This window comes from Anguilla anguilla, chromosome 16 (genome assembly GCF_013347855.1).
Source record: "Anguilla anguilla isolate fAngAng1 chromosome 16, fAngAng1.pri, whole genome shotgun sequence".
NCBI lineage: Eukaryota > Metazoa > Chordata > Actinopteri > Anguilliformes > Anguillidae > Anguilla > Anguilla anguilla.
This window is the reverse complement of record NC_049216.1, coordinates 13,207,927-13,231,837: the sequence shown is the minus strand read 5'-3', so window position 1 is coordinate 13,231,837 and position 23,911 is coordinate 13,207,927. Positions and strand designations below refer to the sequence as shown.

The window sequence follows — 23,911 nt, the reverse complement described above, 5'->3', positions numbered from 1 at the left end:
AAATGATTTCCGTGTCAAACGAATATCTCAAATACATGTTGTCACCATACATAATTGAAGACATGCATTTCTAAACTCAAACCATGAGGGAATTATTTTTCCTCTGAGTTGACTGTTCAGTCATGACCCATACTTTAAAAAATTGTGGACATGTGAATTTTTAAAAATCACCATGAAAGGTATTTTTTTCCTGCATATTCTATAAATAATGGGTTTGCATGCAGGTAAACAAACAGGAATTCCATCCATTTTGTCATAGGCTACACTTATACTTGCTCTTTTGCAAAGGATGTCTCTTGCCCCTCACTAAGTCATTCTTTGCTTATGGCTCTTACTGGTGTCACTTGTCTGTCTGGGTTTAACATCTACACTGATTTGCTGGGCAAATCAAATCTTCATTTCAGGCAGTTTGGTGTACACCTATGGACACCTTTTGGTCACTAAAAGCCATAAATACAAAAGTAATTTATGGTGAACTATGTATTGTACGGTTGAATCTCGGTGCATTTTATCTTGCCTTCATGAACGAGTATACCACTTAATAGCACGCCTTATGTTTATTTGGTTCAATGTACTAAATAAACATGCATGATGCCAAACACACACACTATTACTATTACCATAATATTTGAATCCCTCAGGGTTTCTTTTCATAGCAAACTGTACAAGTTCAAATTGAACTGACACACCGAAAAATTCAGGTTAAACCATGCCCAAAAACTCGGTGCAGTTAAAGTTAGGCCCAGTTAAATTTTCCTTACCTTACTGTTGGAGCTAAAAGTGATGAACAAGAATGGCGAGACCACACAAGACCTTCTTCCACTGTCCGTTCTTGATTTATATAAATTTGGCGTTAAATTACATTTTACGTGTTTATGCGAAGTAAATGGTACATGGTATTCAATGCCTGGCACTGGCAGTGAAGGGCTGCAGCCTATTTTTTACAGTCTCTGGCTGCAGCGGGGTACATCCTTACATCCGATTAGCTCCGATTCGATAGAGGGCGACATAATACATGTGCCCTCCTTTCGAGTACCTGTTCTTCCGGGTTCCATGATAAACTTCCGGTCCCTGGGTTTGTCGTTCTCTTCTACCATCCCGATTCAACATGGTGGGTAGCGGAGGAAGCTTGTGCTTTTTAATATCAGTCTTAATCCTTGCTTTATGTTACCCATACCAGCTGTTTTGAACTCTTATCGTGAAAATCAAAGTGTTGTGGACAGTTTCAAGAATATATTTGATGATGATGCCCTTAGGTTGACGATATATGAGGAGTTTTTAAGAGAGTGGGCTATTCGCTGCTAACGGGAATACTGTAGCTCGGTCTCGACAAGCTAGCTAGATGTTGCTTGCGAAATGTTTGGACAATTGTTGTCCAAATGTTACTCAGGTGCTAAAATAGTTTTTGGAAATGGATAAGTAATATTATAGGGCTAGCCAGCATTTGGATATTTACCAGCTAGGAGTCGCATTTTTGTGTCCTTCGGGTACATAACACGTTAACGTTAATCTGGCCTTGAAGGCGTTGGATTGGGGCAAACGATAAGGTTTGCGGTCATTTTAAATTTTCACGGTTGATGGCTGTTCTGCTTGCTAAGTTTTTGGATATCTAACTGGATGGCTAAAATGGATCGGACGTGACTTAAATGGGGTAATGTTACATCACGGTTGTCAATGATAGTAGTAGCGCTTCATATTTCTACGTAACTTTACCTTTACTGTTCTCAAGGCGATTTCTTTTGTATGTGCAAAATCATCACAGTACAGGACAAACGAGAAATTAGCAATACAGTGTACTGTAGCATTGGCATGGATAGCAGGACAGTCGAGCAATAATATTGAGAAACCGAATAAGAGGTCTCATGGATATTCTCTAACCAGTCGATTGATTTCATATGATGGTAACATTGAATCCTCTGTTTAAGAGGGAGTTTTGATCCAGTGTTAAGTGGAAGTCCTGTACTGACCAAAGGTTTTTTTATGTTCTGTCTACAGGGACGCGTCAGGACAAAGACGGTGAAAAAGGCCGCACGGGTCATCATTGAGAAGTACTACACCCGTCTGGGCAATGACTTCCACACAAACAAAAGGGTGTGTGAGGAGATTGCCATCATCCCCAGCAAGAAACTGCGGAACAAGATTGCAGGGTGAGTGACAGCCAGACTCTGTCCCTGGGTCCCACTGGTCCTGACCAGCCATGCATCAAGCTGTGATTTGACCAGAGTGTGTTGTCCTTCACTACTTGTCCCGTAGGCCTGAAACTGTAAATACAAACTTTGCACTGTATCAAGTTTATACTTGAGATGCAGTCTTTTTGAAGTGTTGTGAAAACCGCAAATCAAAGGTACTTTTCTATATAGAATTGTTATTTTTTTAGTCGTAGAAAATATCAGATCATTGTTTTAGCGCTTGTGTATAAAACAAGGGTTTATTAACTCCAAGCCAAGCAGCTGTTGAGGAAATATGTTTTCTGTGACCTGTCTCAAATAAAATTTAACCTAATGTGGATAAAGGGGGAATAAGTTGTTTTTTAGCCTTTTTTAATATAGTATTGTGATTCAAACTTGATATCTAGGTTTAATGATGCAGTAATGCTTCAAATATGTTTTGCTTACTGCATTTTCATATACTAAAATATTCTCTCAGTCCCTGTATCGAAAGTGACTATGGTCTGCATGTAGCCAGGTCATTGATAATACAGGGAGAGTGATCTGAAAGCCTTTCCCGTGTTTGTTGGGTGCTCTGTCCCTGTCAAACCCTGTATCTTTCAGACATTGTTTTCTGTGAAAAAAATATTTTATGTAGCCATATGGACAGTGGCCAGTGTGGTGTGTAATTGGAAATTTGTGTGTAAGGAATGCAAGACATTTTCCCCCTATGTTTCGTGACCCCATCTACACACTAATGCAGACTGTGAGTGTAATGGGTCATACGTAAATGTGCTTCTAATTGAGTCCCAACAACAGCAGTGTGATTCCGTCCTCAGGTATGTCACCCATTTGATGAAGCGCATCCAGAGAGGCCCCGTCCGAGGCATCTCCATCAAACTGCAGGAGGAGGAGAGAGAGAGGAGGGACAACTATGTTCCTGAGGTCAGTGTCTGCAGCCCACTACAGCTCTCTTAACAGAAACGCACTCCGCACATGTGCGTGCTCTCCTAGCATACCAAACCTAGTTGCCTTTATTAAGCCAATGCATTGGGTGAAATTGACCCTGCTCCTTCATCTTGAAATTTGTGTGTTTTCTGTAGGGCTGCACAGGTGATTAAAGTGATAATCATGTTTGTTTTACTCAGTGTTGTGATTAGCGTGATAATTATCACGATTATTCATTGACTTTGTTAACCAAATAGTTTTGTTGCACTTGAGCATATAAATCAATAGAAAAGTGTTGTCTTCAGGTGTTCATCATACTGAACTTATGGCTCTTAAGGTGGTTGAATTGGGTCTTCTTTGTGGGTTGACACAACTAATGATGCTTTGCAGAATTTTTGGTTCTCAATCCAGAAATTTTCCAACTGGCAGATTTGGTCCGTTTCAAGGAACTCGCTCTTTGTGTCCTGCTGCTTCTAACAAGCTTTTTCCCAGCATTTTTAGATGCTACCCAAAACTGTCTGTTGTTTTTAGCCTTTTTTATATAGTATTGTGATTCAAACTTTATTTGATCTATAGGTTTAATGATGCAGTAATGTTTCAAAGTATGTTTTGCTTACTGCGTTTACATCTTCTAAAATGTTCTGTCAGTCCCTGTATCGAAAGTGACTATGGTCTGCATGTAGCCAGGTCATTGATAGTACAGGGAGAGTGATCTGAAAGCCTTTCCCGTGTTTGTTGGGTGCTCTGTCCCTGTCAAACCCTGTATCTTTCAGACATTGTTTTCTGTTTTAAACAAATCTATGTGGGGGGGATAAATGTTAGGAGAGGGCCTCCATATTGTTCAGGAGTAATAAATGGGTTGTTTTTTTTCAGCCAAAATAAGGGATTCTGGGTCCTGCCCCCTTTTTCAGTTTAATGGAGTGCTTGTTTCGATACAGCAGGGCAGGCATTCTAACTGCTTCAATGTCACGGGTTTCATTTTCGTTAAACATGGAAGCCAAAATTGTGATCAATATTAATGTATGGCCCTCATACGCCATATTTGATTTATTACTAAAACAGTCCTTATTTGAATTACACTTATAGTTCACTCGTCTTTTAGCATCTGGTGGCCGTTCGTTATGTTCAACCATTACTCCTATGCATCAGTTTAAATACCTATTCTTATGCCTACGATTGGGTGGTAACACAATTTCCTGTAAGATGGCTGAGTGGTCCATTTTTTGGCAAGAAAATGTAAGCCTAAATTTTTAGCCACATTTGTGGGAAAGATCACTGGACTCCATCCAGTCCTCAAACAAAGGCATTTTTCTGAACTTGATTAAAGGAGTTAAGTGTAACATTAAAACGCTTGTCAATATGTGCTATATGCGCCTGCATCAAATTTGATCATGACACGTGTATTTCCTGGCCACTGCTAGACACATCCTATGTCTTAAAATCTGTTCCTTTTTCATGGGCCTGTAGGCTAACTGTTTATTCCATTGAATACATTGAGTGACTATGTTTTCATATCTTGAGGATTCCTGTGAAACTTAAATGTTGTAACTCTGCATTTCAGGTCTCTGCCTTGGACCAGGAGATCATTGAGGTGGATCCTGACACAAAGGAGATGCTGAAGTTGCTGGTATGACACTCTAAAGAGCTGGTGTTTGATAGCTTGGTTTTTGTCATGTTGCATTTCAGTCACTTGCTGTCAGTTGGCGAGATTATACGATTATATTGAAGACCCTGTATCGAAAGTGACTATGGTCTGCATGTAGCCAGGTCATTGATAATACAGGGAGAGTGATCTGAAAGCCTTTCCCGTGTTTGTTGGGTGCTCTGTCCCTGTCAAACCCTGTATCTTTCAGACAGTTCTCCACCATTCTTCCAGCTGCTGTGTGTGGCTGCAGTTGTAACATTGAATTATGCACCTTGTTCAGAGCAGTAATACTTGATGCATTGTTTTCAGTGTAATTGTGATTGGATCATTGTTCAATTTTGTGTTTCAAATGAAATAATTTCAGTCTAATGTTGGAAGGGAATTTGTCCAGGCATTAGAGCATATATGAACTAATGGGAGATTCTGTCATCAGCTTCCATTTAAAATATCCTAATTTTTAAAAACCAAGCCACAGCATGAGTTGCTGGCATATCAGTGTATGCGTAGGGACATGCTTTCCTCACTGGTGGGCGATTGGAGATCCGTAACATCTCACTTTCTTCCCCCTAGGACTTTGGCAGCCTGTCCAACTTGCAGGTCACCCAGCCCACTGTTGGAATGAACTTCAAAACACCCAGAGGAGTGTGAATATTTGTCATATACCCCTCAATAAAGAAAGGAAAAAAATAAACCTGTGTTTTTGTTGTACAAAATAATGCATCTTGTGTTCTTAGTGATTGGCTTTTTGAATGTTTTAGCGATTCATTTGTTAGATGTAGTGTTCATAAAAGATTTGAAGGTTTGATTTTAAACTGTACTAAACCAGTTTTTAAAAAATAATTCTATCATAAGTTGACTACAGTGTGTAGTGCCTTCCATTGGTCATAATATATCTGTGTTGAAATATATTTCAGAGACCTTGCACTTGGAAGTAATTAATTTTTTTCAAGTAAATTGTTTCCCTCTTCAAATGAAAGAAGGAGCAAATGCCAACTAATTGGTCTTTGTTTTCATGTGGTGAAATAGTATGATCATGGTCTCTAATTACAAGTGAAGTTTCAAAACCTCAAATACGTTTCCAGGATCGTATTGAACCACATTGATAAGACAAATGTCTAAGATTACTTATTTTGGTGATGCAATTTTTGGTCATTAATCAGATTAGCGTTAAAGTGTGATTGAAAATAGTTTCTGATGACCTGGCTTTACTGTGGCCAGTATAGAGATATTGATGCATTTGTGGTTTAAAGCAAGAGGGGAAAAACACTGCTGTTCATGAAGGTGTATCAGCACAGATCTTTGACAACTGCTACAGCCCTGTCTGTCTACTGTACACGCCACTGCAGATTGCTTAAGAGGCAGAATTTCTCTCAAAGAGCCTAAATCATACTCTTCAGAGTTCAGTTGTGACTACTGTAAATTTTGTGCTGTAATGAATTCAGGCTAATGCTAGTAGTGTTAGTTAACATTCCCAAGATGGTGGTAATGAAATGTGAAATGGCCTTGTACATGTTAATAGTTTATATATAGTTTGTGTAGAACAAGACTTAATTCTCTTTTATACCAGATTGTATGGTATTAAGATGGCAGTGTTATTTTGGTAAATTCAAAAGATAAATTGGACCAGTGCTGTACAATACATGTAATCATGGCATTCATTTATCACAATGAGAATGATTTGTGGGTTACATTGAGTGACTGGATGCGCTGTAGTTAGCCATGACTTTGTTTAATCTAATTACCTTTGGGCAAATATGAATAATTGTGTATATATGGACCCATATTGATTGATTGCATACATCTCTCGATGCTCCTGAACACATCAGTGATGGCACCTGCGGTCATTGGGTGTTTCAGGTATTTCAACATCGGACACTTTCGTCATGGTTGATCAGACCACAACTTGTGTTCAGGTGGCATTTGCTCCGCCCCATGGACCTCTGCTTATCCAGCGCCATCTCGAGGCCTCCGCTGCCATTCCACTCCATTCCACCATTACACTCAAGGCTTTGTTGAGTGATTACCCCACTAAACCTCTGCAGCCATGCTCGACAGGCGTACACTTAGCCCTCCAGCCCTGCTTACAGCGGTTTATGTCACGGTCTTCGTAAATGGCCCTCTTACATAATACCTCTCGTGGGCCTCCTACAGGCGGTTCTCCCGCCGCAGTGTCAACTCTTGAAGGACAATGTTTTTGGTCACTTCTGAAACCAGGAGGATTTCTGGCCTCGGGGTGGTTGTGGCAATGTGCCGTGGAAACTTCAGCTGCTTCTCCAGGTACGCCGAATGCTGCCAGTCCAGCGCAGTCACCAGGATTCCTGAGGGTTCTTGGTTCCTGTGGGCAGCTTCTCTCCAGCCTTCTCCAATGCTCATCAGCTGATGGCTTCCGCTATAGGTTTCAGCTCCTGGTCGTGATGCCAGGTGTACCGGCCTAGCCCCAGAGCCTTTGGACAGCAGCTCAAGATGTGCTCCGAGGTCGCTCTGCCTGGTCAATGCGGGCAGTCCGGAGACTCCACTTTGCCCCATCTGAAGAGGTTCGATGGCCTCGTACACCACCTGGATCAAGAACTTAATGCTTAAGAACATTTTTAAATGACCTTAGTTGATTCAGATGAATGAGAAATTAAGTTAAATTAACCACCACACAGAAAAAATTGAATATAAATGTGTTCAAAGAAATTTATGATGACTTCTGTGGAAATTGAAGAAATACATAACCTTATGTCCAAAAACTGAGAATCAGTAGTGAATGTTTTATTCATGGATAGGAAATCATGTTCATAATACAGCTGTGGTGAAATAAATGAACTATAATGTGTTTTTAAAATGTTATGATCAATAATGTGTTTTCATGTAAAAATGGCAAAATACATAAGACTATAGCCTTATGTCCAAAACAGGTCAAAAGTGGCACCTATTCCAAAATGCCTATTTTTGGTACAGATGGATTGGAAATCATGTTCATAATACAGCTGTGGTGAAATAAATGAATTATTATGTGTTTTTAAAATGTTATGATCAATAATGTGTTTTCATGTAAAAATGGCAAAATACATAAGACTATAGTCTTATGTCCAAAACAGGTCAAAAGTGGCACCTATTCCAAAATGCCTATTTTTGGTACAGATGGATTGGAAATCATGTTCATAATACAGCTGTGGTGAAATAAATGAACTATAATGTGTTTTTAAAATGTTATGATCAATAATGAGTTTTCATGTAAAAATGGCAAAATACATAAGACTATAGTCTTATGTCCAAAACAGGTCAAAAGTGGCACCTATTCCAAAATGCCTATTTTTGGTACAGATGGATTGGAAATCATGTTCATAATACAGCTGTGGTGAAATAAATGAACTATAATGTGTTTTTAAAATGTTATGATCAATAATGAGTTTTCATGTAAAAATGGCAAAATACATAAGACTATAGTCTTATGTCCAAAACAGGTCAAAAGTGACACCTATTCCAAAATGCCTATTTTTGGTACAGATGGATTGGAAATCATGTTCATAATACAGCTGTGGTGAAATAAATGAATTATTATGTGTTTTTAAAATGTTATGATCAATAATGAGTTTTCATGTAAAAATGGCAAAATACATAAGACTATAGTCTTACGTCCAAAACAGGTCAAAAGTGGCACCTATTCCAAAATGCCTATTTTTGGTACAGATGGATAGGAAATCATGTTCATAATACAGCTGTGGTGAAATAAATGAACTATAATGTGTTTTTAAAATTTTAATGATCAATAATGACCAGGTAAAAATGGCAAAATACATAAGGCTATAGTCTTATGTCCAAAACAGGTCAAAAGTGGCACCTATTCCAAAATGCCTATTTTTGGTACAGATGGATTGGAAATCATGTTCATAATACAGCTGTGGTGAAATAAATGAACTATAATGTCTTTTTAAAATGTTATGATCAATAATGAGTTTTCATGTAAAAATGGCAAAATACATAAGGCTATAGTCTTATGTCCAAAACAGGTCAAAAGTGGAACCTATTCCAAAATGCCTATTTTTGGTACAGATGGATTGGAAATCATGTTCATAATACAGCTGTGGTGAAATAAATGAACTATAATGTGTTTTTAAAATGTTATGATCAATAATGAGTTTTCATGTAAAAATGGCAAAATACATAAGACTATAGTCTTATGTCCAAAACAGGTCAAAAGTTGCACCTATTCCAAAATGCCTATTTTTGGTACAGATGGATTGGAAATCATGTTCATAATACAGCTGTGGTGAAATAAATGAATTATTATGTGTTTTTAAAATGTTATGATCAATAATGAGTTTTAATGTAAAAATGGCAAAATACATAAGACTATAGTCTTATGTCCAAAACAGGTCAAAAGTGGCACCTATTCCAAAATGCCTATTTTTGGTACAGATGGATTGGAAATCATGTTCATAATACAGCTGTGGTGAAATAAATGAACTATAATGTGTTTTTAAAATTTTATGATCAATAATGACCATTCATGTAAAAATGGCAAAATACATAAGACTATAGTCTTACGTCCAAAACAGGTCAAAAGTGGCACCTATTCCAAAATGCCTATTTTTGGTACAGATGGATAGGAAATCATGTTCATAATACAGCTGTGGTGAAATAAATGAACTATAATGTGTTTTTAAAATTTTAATGATCAATAATGACCAGGTAAAAATGGCAAAATACATAAGGCTATAGTCTTATGTCCAAAACAGGTCAAAAGTGACACCTATTCCAAAATGCCTATTTTTGGTACAGATGGATTGGAAATCATGTTCATAATACAGCTGTGGTGAAATAAATGAACTATAATGTGTTTTTAAAATGTTATGATCAATAATGACTTTTCATGTAAAAATGGCAAAATACATAAGACTATATATAGTCTTATGTCCAAAACAGGTCAAAAGTGGCACCTATTCCAAAATGCCTATTTTTGGTACAGATGGATTGGAAATCATGTTCATAATACAGCTGTGGTGAAATAAATGAACTATAATGTGTTTTTAAAATGTTATGATCAATAATGACCATTCATGTAAAAATGGCAAAATACATAAGACTATAGTCTTATGTCCAAAACAGGTCAAAAGTGGCACCTATTCCAAAATGCCTATTTTTGGTACAGATGGATTGGAAATCATGTTCATAATACAGCTGTGGTGAAATAAGTGAACTATAATGTGTTTTTAAAATTTTATGATCAATAATGAGTTTTCATATAAAAATGGCAAAATACATAAGGCTATAGTCTTATGTCCAAAACAGGTCAAAAGTGGCACCTATTCCAAAATGCCTATTTTTGGTACAGATGGATTGGAAATCATGTTCATAATACAGCTGTGGTGAAATAAATGAACTATAATGTGTTTTTAAAATTTTATGATCAATAATGAGTTTTCATGTAAAAATGGCAAAATACATAAGACTATAGTCTTATGTCCAAAACAGGTCAAAAGTGACACCTATTCCAAAATGCCTATTTTTGGTACAGATGGATTGGAAATCATGTTCATAATACAGCTGTGGTGAAATAAATGAACTATAATGTGTTTTTAAAATGTTATGATCAATAATGACTTTTCATGTAAAAATGGCAAAATACATAAGACTATAGTCTTATGTCCAAAACAGGTCAAAAGTGGCACCTATTCCAAAATGCCTATTTTTGGTACAGATGGATTGGAAATCATGTTCATAATACAGCTGTGGTGAAATAAATGAATTATTATGTGTTTTTAAAATGTTATGATCAATAATGAGTTTTAAGGTAAAAATGGCAAAATACATAAGACTATAGTCTTATGTCCAAAACAGGTCAAAAGTGGCACCTATTCCAAAATGCCTATTTTTGGTACAGATGGATTGGAAATCATGTTCATAATACAGCTGTGGTGAAATAAATGAACTATAATGTGTTTTTAAAATTTTATGATCAATAATGAGTTTTCATATAAAAATGGCAAAATACATAAGGCTATAGTCTTATGTCCAAAACAGGTCAAAAGTGGCACCTATTCCAAAATGCCTATTTTTGGTACAGATGGATTGGAAATCATGTTCATAATACAGCTGTGGTGAAATAAATGAACTATAATGTGTTTTTAAAATGTTATGATCAATAATGAGTTTTCATGTAAAAATGGCAAAATACATAAGACTATAGTCTAATGTCCAAAACAGGTCAAAAGTGACACCTATTCCAAAATGCCTATTTATGGTACAGATGGATTGGAAATCATGTTCATAATACAGCTGTGGTGAAATAAATGAATTATGTGTTTTTAAAATGTTATGATCAATAATGAGTTTTCATGTAAAAATGGCAAAATACATAAGACTATAGTCTTATGTCCAAAACAGGTCAAAAGTGGCACCTATTCCAAAATACCTATTTTTGGTACAGATGGATTGGAAATCATGTTCATAATACAGCTGTGGTGAAATAAATGAACTATAATGTGTTTTTAAAATGTTATGATCAATAATGAGTTTTCATGTAAAAATGGCAAAATACATAAGACTATAGTCTTACGTCCAAAACAGGTCAAAAGTGGCACCTATTCCAAAATGCCTATTTTTGGTACAGATGGATAGGAAATCATGTTCATAATACAGCTGTGGTGAAATAAATGAACTATAATGTGTTTTTAAAATTTTAATGATCAATAATGACCAGGTAAAAATGGCAAAATACATAAGGCTATAGTCTTATGTCCAAAACAGGTCAAAAGTGACACCTATTCCAAAATGCCTATTTTTGGTACAGATGGATTGGAAATCATGTTCATAATACAGCTGTGGTGAAATAAATGAACTATAATGTGTTTTTAAAATGTTATGATCAATAATGACTTTTCATGTAAAAATGGCAAAATACATAAGACTATATATAGTCTTATGTCCAAAACAGGTCAAAAGTGGCACCTATTCCAAAATGCCTATTTTTGGTACAGATGGATTGGAAATCATGTTCATAATACAGCTGTGGTGAAATAAATGAACTATAATGTGTTTTTAAAATGTTATGATCAATAATGACCATTCATGTAAAAATGGCAAAATACATAAGACTATAGTCTTATGTCCAAAACAGGTCAAAAGTGGCACCTATTCCAAAATGCCTATTTTTGGTACAGATGGATTGGAAATCATGTTCATAATACAGCTGTGGTGAAATAAGTGAACTATAATGTGTTTTTAAAATTGTATGATCAATAATGAGTTTTCATATAAAAATGGCAAAATACATAAGGCTATAGTCTTATGTCCAAAACAGGTCAAAAGTGGCACCTATTCCAAAATGCCTATTTTTGGTACAGATGGATTGGAAATCATGTTCATAATACAGCTGTGGTGAAATAAATGAACTATAATGTGTTTTTAAAATTTTATGATCAATAATGAGTTTTCATGTAAAAATGGCAAAATACATAAGACTATAGTCTTATGTCCAAAACAGGTCAAAAGTGACACCTATTCCAAAATGCCTATTTTTGGTACAGATGGATTGGAAATCATGTTCATAATACAGCTGTGGTGAAATAAATGAACTATAATGTGTTTTTAAAATGTTATGATCAATAATGACTTTTCATGTAAAAATGGCAAAATACATAAGACTATAGTCTTATGTCCAAAACAGGTCAAAAGTGGCACCTATTCCAAAATGCCTATTTTTGGTACAGATGGATTGGAAATCATGTTCATAATACAGCTGTGGTGAAATAAATGAATTATTATGTGTTTTTAAAATGTTATGATCAATAATGAGTTTTAAGGTAAAAATGGCAAAATACATAAGACTATAGTCTTATGTCCAAAACAGGTCAAAAGTGGCACCTATTCCAAAATGCCTATTTTTGGTACAGATGGATTGGAAATCATGTTCATAATACAGCTGTGGTGAAATAAATGAACTATAATGTGTTTTTAAAATTTTATGATCAATAATGAGTTTTCATATAAAAATGGCAAAATACATAAGGCTATAGTCTTATGTCCAAAACAGGTCAAAAGTGGCACCTATTCCAAAATGCCTATTTTTGGTACAGATGGATTGGAAATCATGTTCATAATACAGCTGTGGTGAAATAAATGAACTATAATGTGTTTTTAAAATGTTATGATCAATAATGAGTTTTCATGTAAAAATGGCAAAATACATAAGACTATAGTCTAATGTCCAAAACAGGTCAAAAGTGACACCTATTCCAAAATGCCTATTTATGGTACAGATGGATTGGAAATCATGTTCATAATACAGCTGTGGTGAAATAAATGAATTATGTGTTTTTAAAATGTTATGATCAATAATGAGTTTTCATGTAAAAATGGCAAAATACATAAGACTATAGTCTTATGTCCAAAACAGGTCAAAAGTGGCACCTATTCCAAAATACCTATTTTTGGTACAGATGGATTGGAAATCATGTTCATAATACAGCTGTGGTGAAATAAATGAACTATAATGTGTTTTTAAAATGTTATGATCAATAATGAGTTTTCATGTAAAAATGGCAAAATACATAAGACTATAGTCTTATGTCCAAAACAGGTCAAAAGTTGCACCTATTCCAAAATGCCTATTTTTGGTACAGATGGATTGGAAATCATGTTCATAATACAGCTGTGGTGAAATAAATGAATTATTATGTGTTTTTAAAATGTTATGATCAATAATGAGTTTTAATGTAAAAATGGCAAAATACATAAGACTATAGTCTTATGTCCAAAACAGGTCAAAAGTGGCACCTATTCCAAAATGCCTATTTTTGGTACAGATGGATTGGAAATCATGTTCATAATACAGCTGTGGTGAAATAAATGAACTATAATGTGTTTTTAAAATGTTATGATCAATAATGACCATTCATGTAAAAATGGCAAAATACATAAGACTATAGTCTTATGTCCAAAACAGGTCAAAAGTGGCACCTATTCCAAAATGCCTATTTTTGGTACAGATGGATTGGAAATCATGTTCATAATACAGCTGTGGTGAAATAAGTGAACTATAATGTGTTTTTAAAATTTTATGATCAATAATGAGTTTTCATATAAAAATGGCAAAATACATAAGGCTATAGTCTTATGTCCAAAACAGGTCAAAAGTGGCACCTATTCCAAAATGCCTATTTTTGGTACAGATGGATTGGAAATCATGTTCATAATACAGCTGTGGTGAAATAAATGAACTATAATGTGTTTTTAAAATTTTATGATCAATAATGAATTTTCATGTAAAAATGGCAAAATACATAAGACTATAGTCTTATGTCCAAAACAGGTCAAAAGTGACACCTATTCCAAAATGCCTATTTTTGGTACAGATGGATTGGAAATCATGTTCATAATACAGCTGTGGTGAAATAAATGAACTATAATGTGTTTTTAAAATTTTATGATCAATAATGACCATGTAAAAATGGCAAAATACATAAGGCTATAGTCTTATGTCCAAAACAGGTCAAAAGTGGCACCTATTCCAAAATGCCTATTTTTGGTACAGATGGATTGGAAATCATGTTCATAATACAGCTGTGGTGAAATAAATGAACTATAATGGGTTTTTAAAATGTTATGATCAATAATGAGTTTTCATGTAAAAATGGCAAAATACATAAGACTATAGTCTTATGTCCAAAACAGGTCAAAAGTGGCACCTATTCCAAAATGCCTATTTTTGGTACAGATGGATTGGAAATCATGTTCATAATACAGCTGTGGTGAAATAAATGAACTATAATGTGTTTTTAAAAATTTAATGATCAATAATGACCATGTAAAAATGGCAAAATACATAAGACTATAGTCTTATGTCCAAAACAGGTCAAAAGTGGCACCTATTCCAAAATGCCTATTTTTGGTACAGATGGATTGGAAATCATGTTCATAATACAGCTGTGGTGAAATAAATGAACTATAATGTGTTTTTAAAATGTTATGATCAATAATGACCATTCATGTAAAAATGGCAAAATACATAAGACTATAGTCTTATGTCCAAAACAGGTCAAAAGTGGCACCTATTCCAAAATGCTTATTTTTGGTACAGATGGATTGGAATTCATGTTCATAATAGAGCTGTGGTGAAATAAATGAACTATAATGTGTTTTTAAAATGTTATGATCAATAATGACTTTTCATGTAAAAATGGCAAAATACATAAGACTATAGTCTTATGTCCAAAACAGGTCAAAAGTGGCACCTATTCCAAAATGCCTATTTTTGGTACAGATGGATTGGAAATCATGTTCATAATACAGCTGTGGTGAAATAAATGAATTATTATGTGTTTTTAAAATGTTATGATCAATAATGAGTTTTAAGGTAAAAATGGCAAAATACATAAGACTATAGTCTTATGTCCAAAACAGGTCAAAAGTGGCACCTATTCCAAAATGCCTATTTTTGGTACAGATGGATTGGAAATCATGTTCATAATACAGCTGTGGTGAAATAAGTGAACTATAATGTGTTTTTAAAATTTTATGATCAATAATGAGTTTTCATATAAAAATGGCAAAATACATAAGGCTATAGTCTTATGTCCAAAACAGGTCAAAAGTGGCACCTATTCCAAAATGCCTATTTTTGGTACAGATGGATTGGAAATCATGTTCATAATACAGCTGTGGTGAAATAAATGAACTATAATGTGTTTTTAAAATTTTATGATCAATAATGAATTTTCATGTAAAAATGGCAAAATACATAAGACTATAGTCTTATGTCCAAAACAGGTCAAAAGTGACACCTATTCCAAAATGCCTATTTTTGGTACAGATGGATTGGAAATCATGTTCATAATACAGCTGTGGTGAAATAAATGAACTATAATGTGTTTTTAAAATTTTATGATCAATAATGACCATGTAAAAATGGCAAAATACATAAGGCTATAGTCTTATGTCCAAAACAGGTCAAAAGTGGCACCTATTCCAAAATGCCTATTTTTGGTACAGATGGATTGGAAATCATGTTCATAATACAGCTGTGGTGAAATAAATGAACTATAATGGGTTTTTAAAATGTTATGATCAATAATGAGTTTTCATGTAAAAATGGCAAAATACATAAGACTATAGTCTTATGTCCAAAACAGGTCAAAAGTGGCACCTATTCCAAAATGCCTATTTTTGGTACAGATGGATTGGAAATCATGTTCATAATACAGCTGTGGTGAAATAAATGAACTATAATGTGTTTTTAAAAATTTAATGATCAATAATGACCATGTAAAAATGGCAAAATACATAAGACTATAGTCTTATGTCCAAAACAGGTCAAAAGTGGCACCTATTCCAAAATGCCTATTTTTGGTACAGATGGATTGGAAATCATGTTCATAATACAGCTGTGGTGAAATAAATGAATTATGTGTTTTTAAAATGTTATGATCAATAATGAGTTTTCATGTAAAAATGGCAAAATACATAAGACTATAGTCTTATGTCCAAAACAGGTCAAAAGTGGCACCTATTCCAAAATGCCTATTTTTGGTACAGATGGATTGGAAATCATGTTCATAATACAGCTGTGGTGAAATAAATGAACTATAATGTGTTTTTAAAATTTTAATGATCAATAATGAGTTTTAATGTAAAAATGGCAAAATACATAAGGCTATAGTCTTATGTCCAAAACAGGTCAAAAGTGACACCTATTCCAAAATGCCTATTTTTGGTACAGATGGATTGGAAATCATGTTCATAATACAGCTGTGGTGAAATAAATGAACTATAATGTGTTTTTAAAATGTTATGATCAATAATGACTTTTCATGTAAAAATGGCAAAATACATAAGACTATATATAGTCTTATGTCCAAAACAGGTCAAAAGTGGCACCTATTCCAAAATGCCTATTTTTGGTACAGATGGATTGGAAATCATGTTCATAATACAGCTGTGGTGAAATAAATGAACTATAATGTGTTTTTAAAATGTTATGATCAATAATGAGTTTTCATATAAAAATGGCAAAATACATAAGACTATAGTCTTATGTCCAAAACAGGTCAAAAGTGGCACCTATTCCAAAATGCCTATTTATGGTACAGATGGATTGGAAATCATGTTCATAATACAGCTGTGGTGAAATAAATGAATTATTATGTGTTTTTAAAATGTTATGATCAATAATGAGTTTTCATGTAAAAATGGCAAAATACATAAGACTATAGTCTTATGTCCAAAACAGGTCAAAAGTGACACCTATTCCAAAATGCCTATTTTTGGTACAGATGGATTGGAAATCATGTTCATAATACAGCTGTGGTGAAATAAATGAATTATTATGTGTTTTTAAAATGTTATGATCAATAATGAGTTTTCATGTAAAAATGGCAAAATACATAAGACTATAGTCTTACGTCCAAAACAGGTCAAAAGTGGCACCTATTCCAAAATGCCTATTTTTGGTACAGATGGATAGGAAATCATGTTCATAATACAGCTGTGGTGAAATAAATGAACTATAATGTGTTTTTAAAATTTTAATGATCAATAATGACCAGGTAAAAATGGCAAAATACATAAGGCTATAGTCTTATGTCCAAAACAGGTCAAAAGTGGCACCTATTCCAAAATGCCTATTTTTGGTACAGATGGATTGGAAATCATGTTCATAATACAGCTGTGGTGAAATAAATGAACTATAATGTCTTTTTAAAATGTTATGATCAATAATGAGTTTTCATGTAAAAATGGCAAAATACATAAGGCTATAGTCTTATGTCCAAAACAGGTCAAAAGTGGAACCTATTCCAAAATGCCTATTTTTGGTACAGATGGATTGGAAATCATGTTCATAATACAGCTGTGGTGAAATAAATGAACTATAATGTGTTTTTAAAATGTTATGATCAATAATGAGTTTTCATGTAAAAATGGCAAAATACATAAGACTATAGTCTTATGTCCAAAACAGGTCAAAAGTTGCACCTATTCCAAAATGCCTATTTTTGGTACAGATGGATTGGAAATCATGTTCATAATACAGCTGTGGTGAAATAAATGAATTATTATGTGTTTTTAAAATGTTATGATCAATAATGAGTTTTAATGTAAAAATGGCAAAATACATAAGACTATAGTCTTATGTCCAAAACAGGTCAAAAGTGGCACCTATTCCAAAATGCCTATTTTTGGTACAGATGGATTGGAAATCATGTTCATAATACAGCTGTGGTGAAATAAATGAACTATAATGTGTTTTTAAAATGTTATGATCAATAATGAGTTTTCATGTAAAAATGGCAAAATACATAAGACTATAGTCTTATGTCCAAAACAGGTCAAAAGTGGCACCTATTCCAAAATGCCTATTTTTGGTACAGATGGATTGGAAATCATGTTCATAATACAGCTGTGGTGAAATAAATGAACTATAATGTGTTTTTAAAATGTTATGATCAATAATGACCTTTCATGTAAAAATGGCAAAATACATAAGACTATATAGTCTTATGTCCAAAACAGGTCAAAAGTGGCACCTATTCCAAAATGCCTATTTTTGGTACAGATGGATTGGAAATCATGTTCATAATACAGCTGTGGTGAAATAAATGAACTATAATGTGTTTTTAAAATGTTATGATCAATAATGACCATTCATGTAAAAATGGCAAAATACATAAGACTATAGTCTTATGTCCAAAACAGGTCAAAAGTGGCACCTATTCCAAAATGCCTATTTTTGGTACAGATGGATTGGAAATCATGTTCATAATACAGCTGTGGTGAAATAAATGAACTATAATGTGTTTTTAAAATGTTATGATCAATAATGACCATTCATGTAAAAATGGCAAAATACATAAGACTATAGTCTTATGTCCAAAACAGATCAAAAGTGGCACCTATTCCAAAATGCCTATTTTTGGTACAGATGGATTGGAAATCATGTTCATAATACAGCTGTGGTGAAATAAATGAACTATATTGTGTTTTTAAAATGTTATGATCAATAATTACCATTCATGTAAAAATGACAAAATACATAAGACTATAGTCTTATGTCCAAAACAAATAAATGAATGAAGAATACTTTTGCAAAGGAGAAACTTAAGTTACATGATAATTTGTTTTCCAAGATTGCATCACAATTGTGTTAAATGCATTATGAAGGAAGAAATGTTTTAAAACATTAAAATTAAAAAACTAAACAGGACAAAATGTAAAAAGTTTCGATGGGGTGAATACATTTTCATGGCACTGGATATTTATACTGCCTATCTATCTTAACAGTGAGAAAAACATCAATTATATTGAAATTGTTTCTTATTCTTATCATTTCAATGACAAAAATAACGTTTCAAATTACAATTTTTTTCAGACATAACATTTAGGCTATAATTCTAGTTTCGAAGGACAATGTTCAGTGCTACATCTGAAGCAGCGTTGGGTTATGTCTGGGTTAGGTTTAGCTCTAGCTCTTTATATTTGTATTTGGATGACCCAGTTTTTGGAAGGAAGGCCACCATCTCACGTATTTAGAAGTTTTTCAGTTAAATACATTTTTCACAATATATAACAGCATTTTCTCACATATTACATCCGATTGTTCACATTCAGTTCTAGCGTTTGCCTTTGTACATTCATTTTTGTTTTTTGGAGGTCAGAACACAACCTTACAACATATTTTGATATTATTTACATATTTCTTCAGTGAAATACATTTTTCTACATGAATGTCTTCAAACACATTTCTTCAAACACTCATTCATTTGGAAAGAATACCGGCTCACCTGGAGTCAGATTAAATTGCACACAGTTGCACAAGCATTTCACCATTGAATAGGCATTTGACTTTAATCAGTTTGCCACCTTGGTGCCACTGTTTTTAGAATGGTGCATTTAAAACACCCAGCTGAGTTGTATTTTAATTTTCCAAGTACCATAAGGCAATTCAACTTTGAACATTTTATTCTGAATTTTACATAACTGACAAAGCAATCAATCACATGCGTTAAGACAGCAATTTCTTCATGTGTAGGCATGTACAAAAACCTCTCAGCTATTGAATGGACATGATTCTCATTTCTCATAAAGTACCTCATTCCATTGAAGGAAAGCAGTCTAACAGCATTATAAAACATACAAAAAACAACGTCACATTGACCTCTCACACTACAGCACAGACTAATGCTAACGGGACTATTCCCTTTTCTCAGCACACCTGATCAGAGTCTCACAAGCATTCTGTATAGTGAGTGGTTATTCTGAAACAGTCAAATGCACATTAGTTTGGTACCATCTTTTCTCTAGTATGTCCTATCTTATGTCAAGCCCTTATATCAGTTCATACACACAAGATACCATAGGCCTAATAAAAATACAAATTGTAAAATTATCACCAGCAGTTCATGGAGTAATATGTACAGATTATGAAAAAGTTGCAAACAAATGCAAAATAAATTCTCTAGAGAATAGATGTGTCTGGTTTATCGGGTCTTGAATTGTGCACTCTTTGCAAAAAGACCTTGTTTAGGAAGGATTCCAGAGTCTCAAAATTTTGGTTAAAAGGTTCAGTAGGATGTGTTTTCTTTAGTTCTTTTTGTGAAGAAACTTCATTTTACTTCCTGAAAAACATAAGAAAAAATGATTGTATTTACAAGCAAAATTAACAAATGCCACAGGTTATGGCCAATAAAAAAAAACTGCTTCAGGGATTCAAAAGTAGGGAGACTGATCGTTCAATGTTCACTCAAAGCCGAGTATTTTATGAGTCCACAGTATCACGGTCACAAGATTTTCACTTTTGATCAGCAATCAATTTAAACCTGTGTGGACTCAATAGTCAATGAATAACTATAGTACATATAGTATATTATACTATTAGTATAGTAATTATAGTACAGTAATTAATATATACTATAGTCTATATTACCTTACTAAAACAACTATACTACACTAAAACAAACTGAAAACTAGCTCACACATTGGCCCTCCAGTAATGGAGTCAGAGGTTCCTAGTCTACAGAATACATAGTGATAAAGAGACAGGGCAGAGGCAATGTTACCAATACAGAACTGAGTACCTCCTGTATCTGTAGAATCTGGGGTGTACAGACACAGTGCAGAACGAGGCTGTTTCGAGCCCTCTACTCACCCAGCCCTTTGAGGAACTTGTTGACCCCACTCTGTTCTGTGTCAGGCAGCTCCTCAAGATACTGCTCCACCCGCTGCTCAAACAGACCTGCCACAGGGATCACATCACATGCTTTTCAACTATAAGACCATGGACACATTCATTTGTCACACCAACCAGCAGCTTAATTCTGGACAGTGCAGCCATGAAAGCTCTGACAGGTGGAGCTTTGAATCAGGGTGACTTGTTACAGAATTCATTTAATGCATTGTACTAGTTAAAAAAGTAAAAAGCAACAGCTCATTAACCCCAGCCATGTCCCTTAGGCATCAACTGTTTCATGTATTTTCCTATAATGATTTGTGGCTGGGTCGTTAAATTTTTTTTGGTTTCAGAATGTTTTCGCGGCAAACCAAATGCACAATTCAACATTTAGACTCACATACCTCAAGGGTCAATACATTTGAAATGTCTTTTTTTGAAATATCAGCACCATTAAATAACCATATAATGTCATACTCAATACTACCAGAAGGGGGCAATCGTTACTTACACATGCTCAAGCTCAAAATAACAGTCATGTTTTGTTTTTGGTGAAGTAGCTGAGATGTTGACCAAAAAGGGATGTAGAACTGAAGCTAACACTTTGAACTCAGGAAACGTATCCTTCATAATTATTTATATTCTCCTCAAATTTGACCCCAGCGCTGTGCCCCTGCCTTCACCCAAAGCTTTCCTTGGGAGTATGAACCTACGGTGCTGGTTTGCAGTTATTTTGCGAGGTCAACCCTCTGTAGCCTGCTGCATCTGTGTTGTCGTTTAATTGTGATATAATTTCAATAAAATACAAAGAAAATTTCAATGTAAATAGAGCATAAACGTCACTTACCAACTATCTAAGTAACTAGGCTGTGGCTAGAGTATTGTGAGACAGTCATGCACAGGGTCCGGCCTGTTCTGGTACATCCTCCCCAATAATAAGTCTGTACCTTTGGCCCGGGACTTGCGCAGCTCGCGGTCCTGGATGAATCCGGCGAACATTTGTGACTCCATGAAGACACCCAGGAAGCGGCGGATGCTCTTGGACACCACAGACTTCCGGAAGGCCTGGCGCTGGAAGACCCGCCCCCCTTGCTCATTCTGCGTGAGGAAGAGCGAGTAGTGGCCAATAGTCTCCAGGAAGAAGCGGATGAAGGCCTCAGACACTAGGTTGTTGAGGGAGTTGCACTCTGGTGGAAACACAGGGACACTGTGGTAAATCTCACAACATACAGGCACTCACTGCCAGAAAGACAGGCACATGATGGTAAATCTCACAGACATACAGGCACTCACTCTGCCAGAAATACAGGCACATGATGGTCAATCTCACAGATATACAGGCACTCACAGTGGAACTTACTGCAGTTTCAGTGCAGGTCCCTGCCAGCTCATAATGATATGAATGTTGTGGAAATATTTACTCTTTTTCTCAAAAGCTCAGTTATAGGTCAGTTTGCCAGAATGTTTTTATCCCAAATTACATTATTCTGTTTCTTAAATTAAGGTACAGAGCTCCTCTCTAAAACAACACTGTTTTTAAAAGATGGAAAGAGAAGTCAGACAGAATTAGAAGGGCAAGGTTTTCTCCTGTTTGTGAGTATTGTTTACTGAAGGGGGTGATTTGGGTGAACCGAAAGACGGGTAGGTTGTAAAAACATTTCAAATGAGAGCAAAGGTAGAAGGATGTTCTTTAATGAAGTGTTATAACAGAAATGAAGGTGTTATAACTGACCCTGCTCATCTCTACAGTATGCTGTGGCAATGTTGCAAAGTACCTGAAAATATTACCTACCTTAATTACATTCTGTGTGTTACCCAGAATTCCCTATTTCATCACTACTTACAGTACTTCCTCACTATAGCCTGTGCTGCTGTATTACAGACAGTGAAATGACCACCGTGTCAGGCTTCTTTACCAATTCAATTCAGTTACTGACTCATAACACTTAACACTGTGGAACTAACTGTACCACATCGAGCCAGACAGAGTTTGGGTCTTTCAGCTGGTTCAGTGTTTTAACTGAAGAAGTGGCACAGTGCTTTGCTTGGCTGGTCACACTACAGGATTGCACACTACCGGTGTTTTACCTTCATCTGATTCGCTGTCTGAGTCCTGGTTGATGATGGCATTCCTTTGCTCCAGAGCCTGCTCCAGAGCAGCTTGAAGTTTCCGTGGCAACAAAGTGGCCTCGTCATCCATCTGAACAGTGTCATTAATGAGCAATGAGGTTCCACATCCAAAATGAATCAATCTCAGTAATAACAACCAAATGAGAAATTAGATTTTTTTTTAAATAATATACTTTTGTATAAAAAGATATTAAACCAATTTGTTACATCTGTAAGTTAGTTCATGAATCCATGTGTAAACACAATGTCAATATAGAAGTAATGGAAACTGGTATGATAACTAACATATACATTCACACAGTTTCTAACAACCAGAGAAGGTGAAGAACACTCTTCTGGTTCCTTTTGATTTGACTTGTTTAAGAAAGGCCCCAGAGAATAGTGATTGTTAGTTGTAAACAGAATTAGAGAATGGCCAATCAGCAGCAGTGGGATCAGAGATTAGCCAATCAGCAGCAGTTGTCTTACCTGTCTGATGAAGCGATCTGTTCCCAGGTCCACCATCAGAGCCTGAGTGCGGTAAGAACACAGAGAGGACATATTCAGGGACCCCTAAAAAAACTTGGCCTATAGTGGCATTCATCCTAATGCAGCCCTGCTCACAGAGCTCAGAAGGGGGCAGACTCATGCTAAAGACTAAAATCAGGTTAGCCTTGTGCTAATGTGGGCAACATGATTTTCCTTTTTAAATTGTATAATGGCCACTGTAACCACTACCACATTCAAACATTTTAAAAGAACAACTGGGGACAAATCTTTCCTTCCCCAACCACATTTATACCTCTGTGACTCATGCAAGGTCGGCTCTCCTGGAGTGTGGTCAGGGACTGTGTAAGGAGCAGACTGAACGGCAGGGTTCCCCACGATTTAGTCCCACAGAGCAGTGGGTGAACA

General features: G+C 35.1%; 2 protein-coding genes and 3 non-coding genes across 7 annotated transcripts in view; 4 read left to right on the top strand and 1 right to left on the bottom strand.

Annotated features, from left to right (window-relative positions):
* Positions 1-1,962: 1,962 nt before the first annotated feature.
* zgc:114188 (uncharacterized protein LOC541327 homolog) lies at positions 1,963-5,456 on the top strand. Its single transcript, XM_035396783.1, has 4 exons — positions 1,963-2,147; positions 2,987-3,092; positions 4,657-4,722; positions 5,311-5,456. The coding sequence occupies exons 1-4, from the start codon at positions 1,981-1,983 to the stop codon at positions 5,386-5,388; spliced, it is 417 nt and encodes a 138-aa protein (XP_035252674.1). The 5' UTR covers positions 1,963-1,980; the 3' UTR covers positions 5,389-5,456.
* Positions 2,648-2,774, top strand: LOC118215879. The gene has a single exon (XR_004762924.1). It is a non-coding gene; the product is annotated as a small nucleolar RNA SNORA71 (small nucleolar RNA).
* LOC118215880 lies at positions 3,745-3,871 on the top strand. The gene has a single exon (XR_004762925.1). It is a non-coding gene; the product is annotated as a small nucleolar RNA SNORA71 (small nucleolar RNA).
* Positions 4,825-4,951, top strand: LOC118215878. Its single transcript, XR_004762923.1, has one exon. It is a non-coding gene; the product is annotated as a small nucleolar RNA SNORA71 (small nucleolar RNA).
* Positions 5,457-19,662: 14,206 nt separating the features above from the next.
* LOC118215038 (DENN domain-containing protein 2B-like) overlaps positions 19,663-23,911 on the bottom strand; it is a 59,671-nt gene continuing 55,422 nt past the window's right edge. For all 3 annotated transcript variants that reach the window (XM_035395411.1, XM_035395412.1, XM_035395410.1), the window contains 5 exons: positions 23,486-23,527; positions 22,976-23,087; positions 21,835-22,074; positions 20,867-20,953; positions 19,663-20,336 (listed from right to left, as the gene is read on the bottom strand). In XM_035395411.1, the coding sequence (XP_035251302.1) occupies positions 20,302-20,336; positions 20,867-20,953; positions 21,835-22,074; positions 22,976-23,087; positions 23,486-23,527 (516 nt within the window). In that variant the 3' untranslated portion in view covers positions 19,663-20,301. The remainder of the gene's footprint in view (positions 20,337-20,866; positions 20,954-21,834; positions 22,075-22,975; positions 23,088-23,485; positions 23,528-23,911) is intronic.

What these genes read in the sequence shown, in the direction of transcription:
- zgc:114188 (XM_035396783.1), top strand. Translation starts at nt 1,981, where the DNA reads ATGTTCTGTCTACAGGGACGCGTCAGGACAAAGACGGTGAAAAAGGCC. An exon ending in CTGCGGAACAAGATTGCAGG is followed by an intron (nt 2,148 to 2,986) that starts GTGAGTGACAGC and finishes TTCCGTCCTCAG; the next exon opens with GTATGTCACCCATTTGATGA. An exon ending in AGGAGATGCTGAAGTTGCTG is followed by an intron (nt 4,723 to 5,310) that starts GTATGACACTCT and finishes TCTTCCCCCTAG; the next exon opens with GACTTTGGCAGCCTGTCCAA.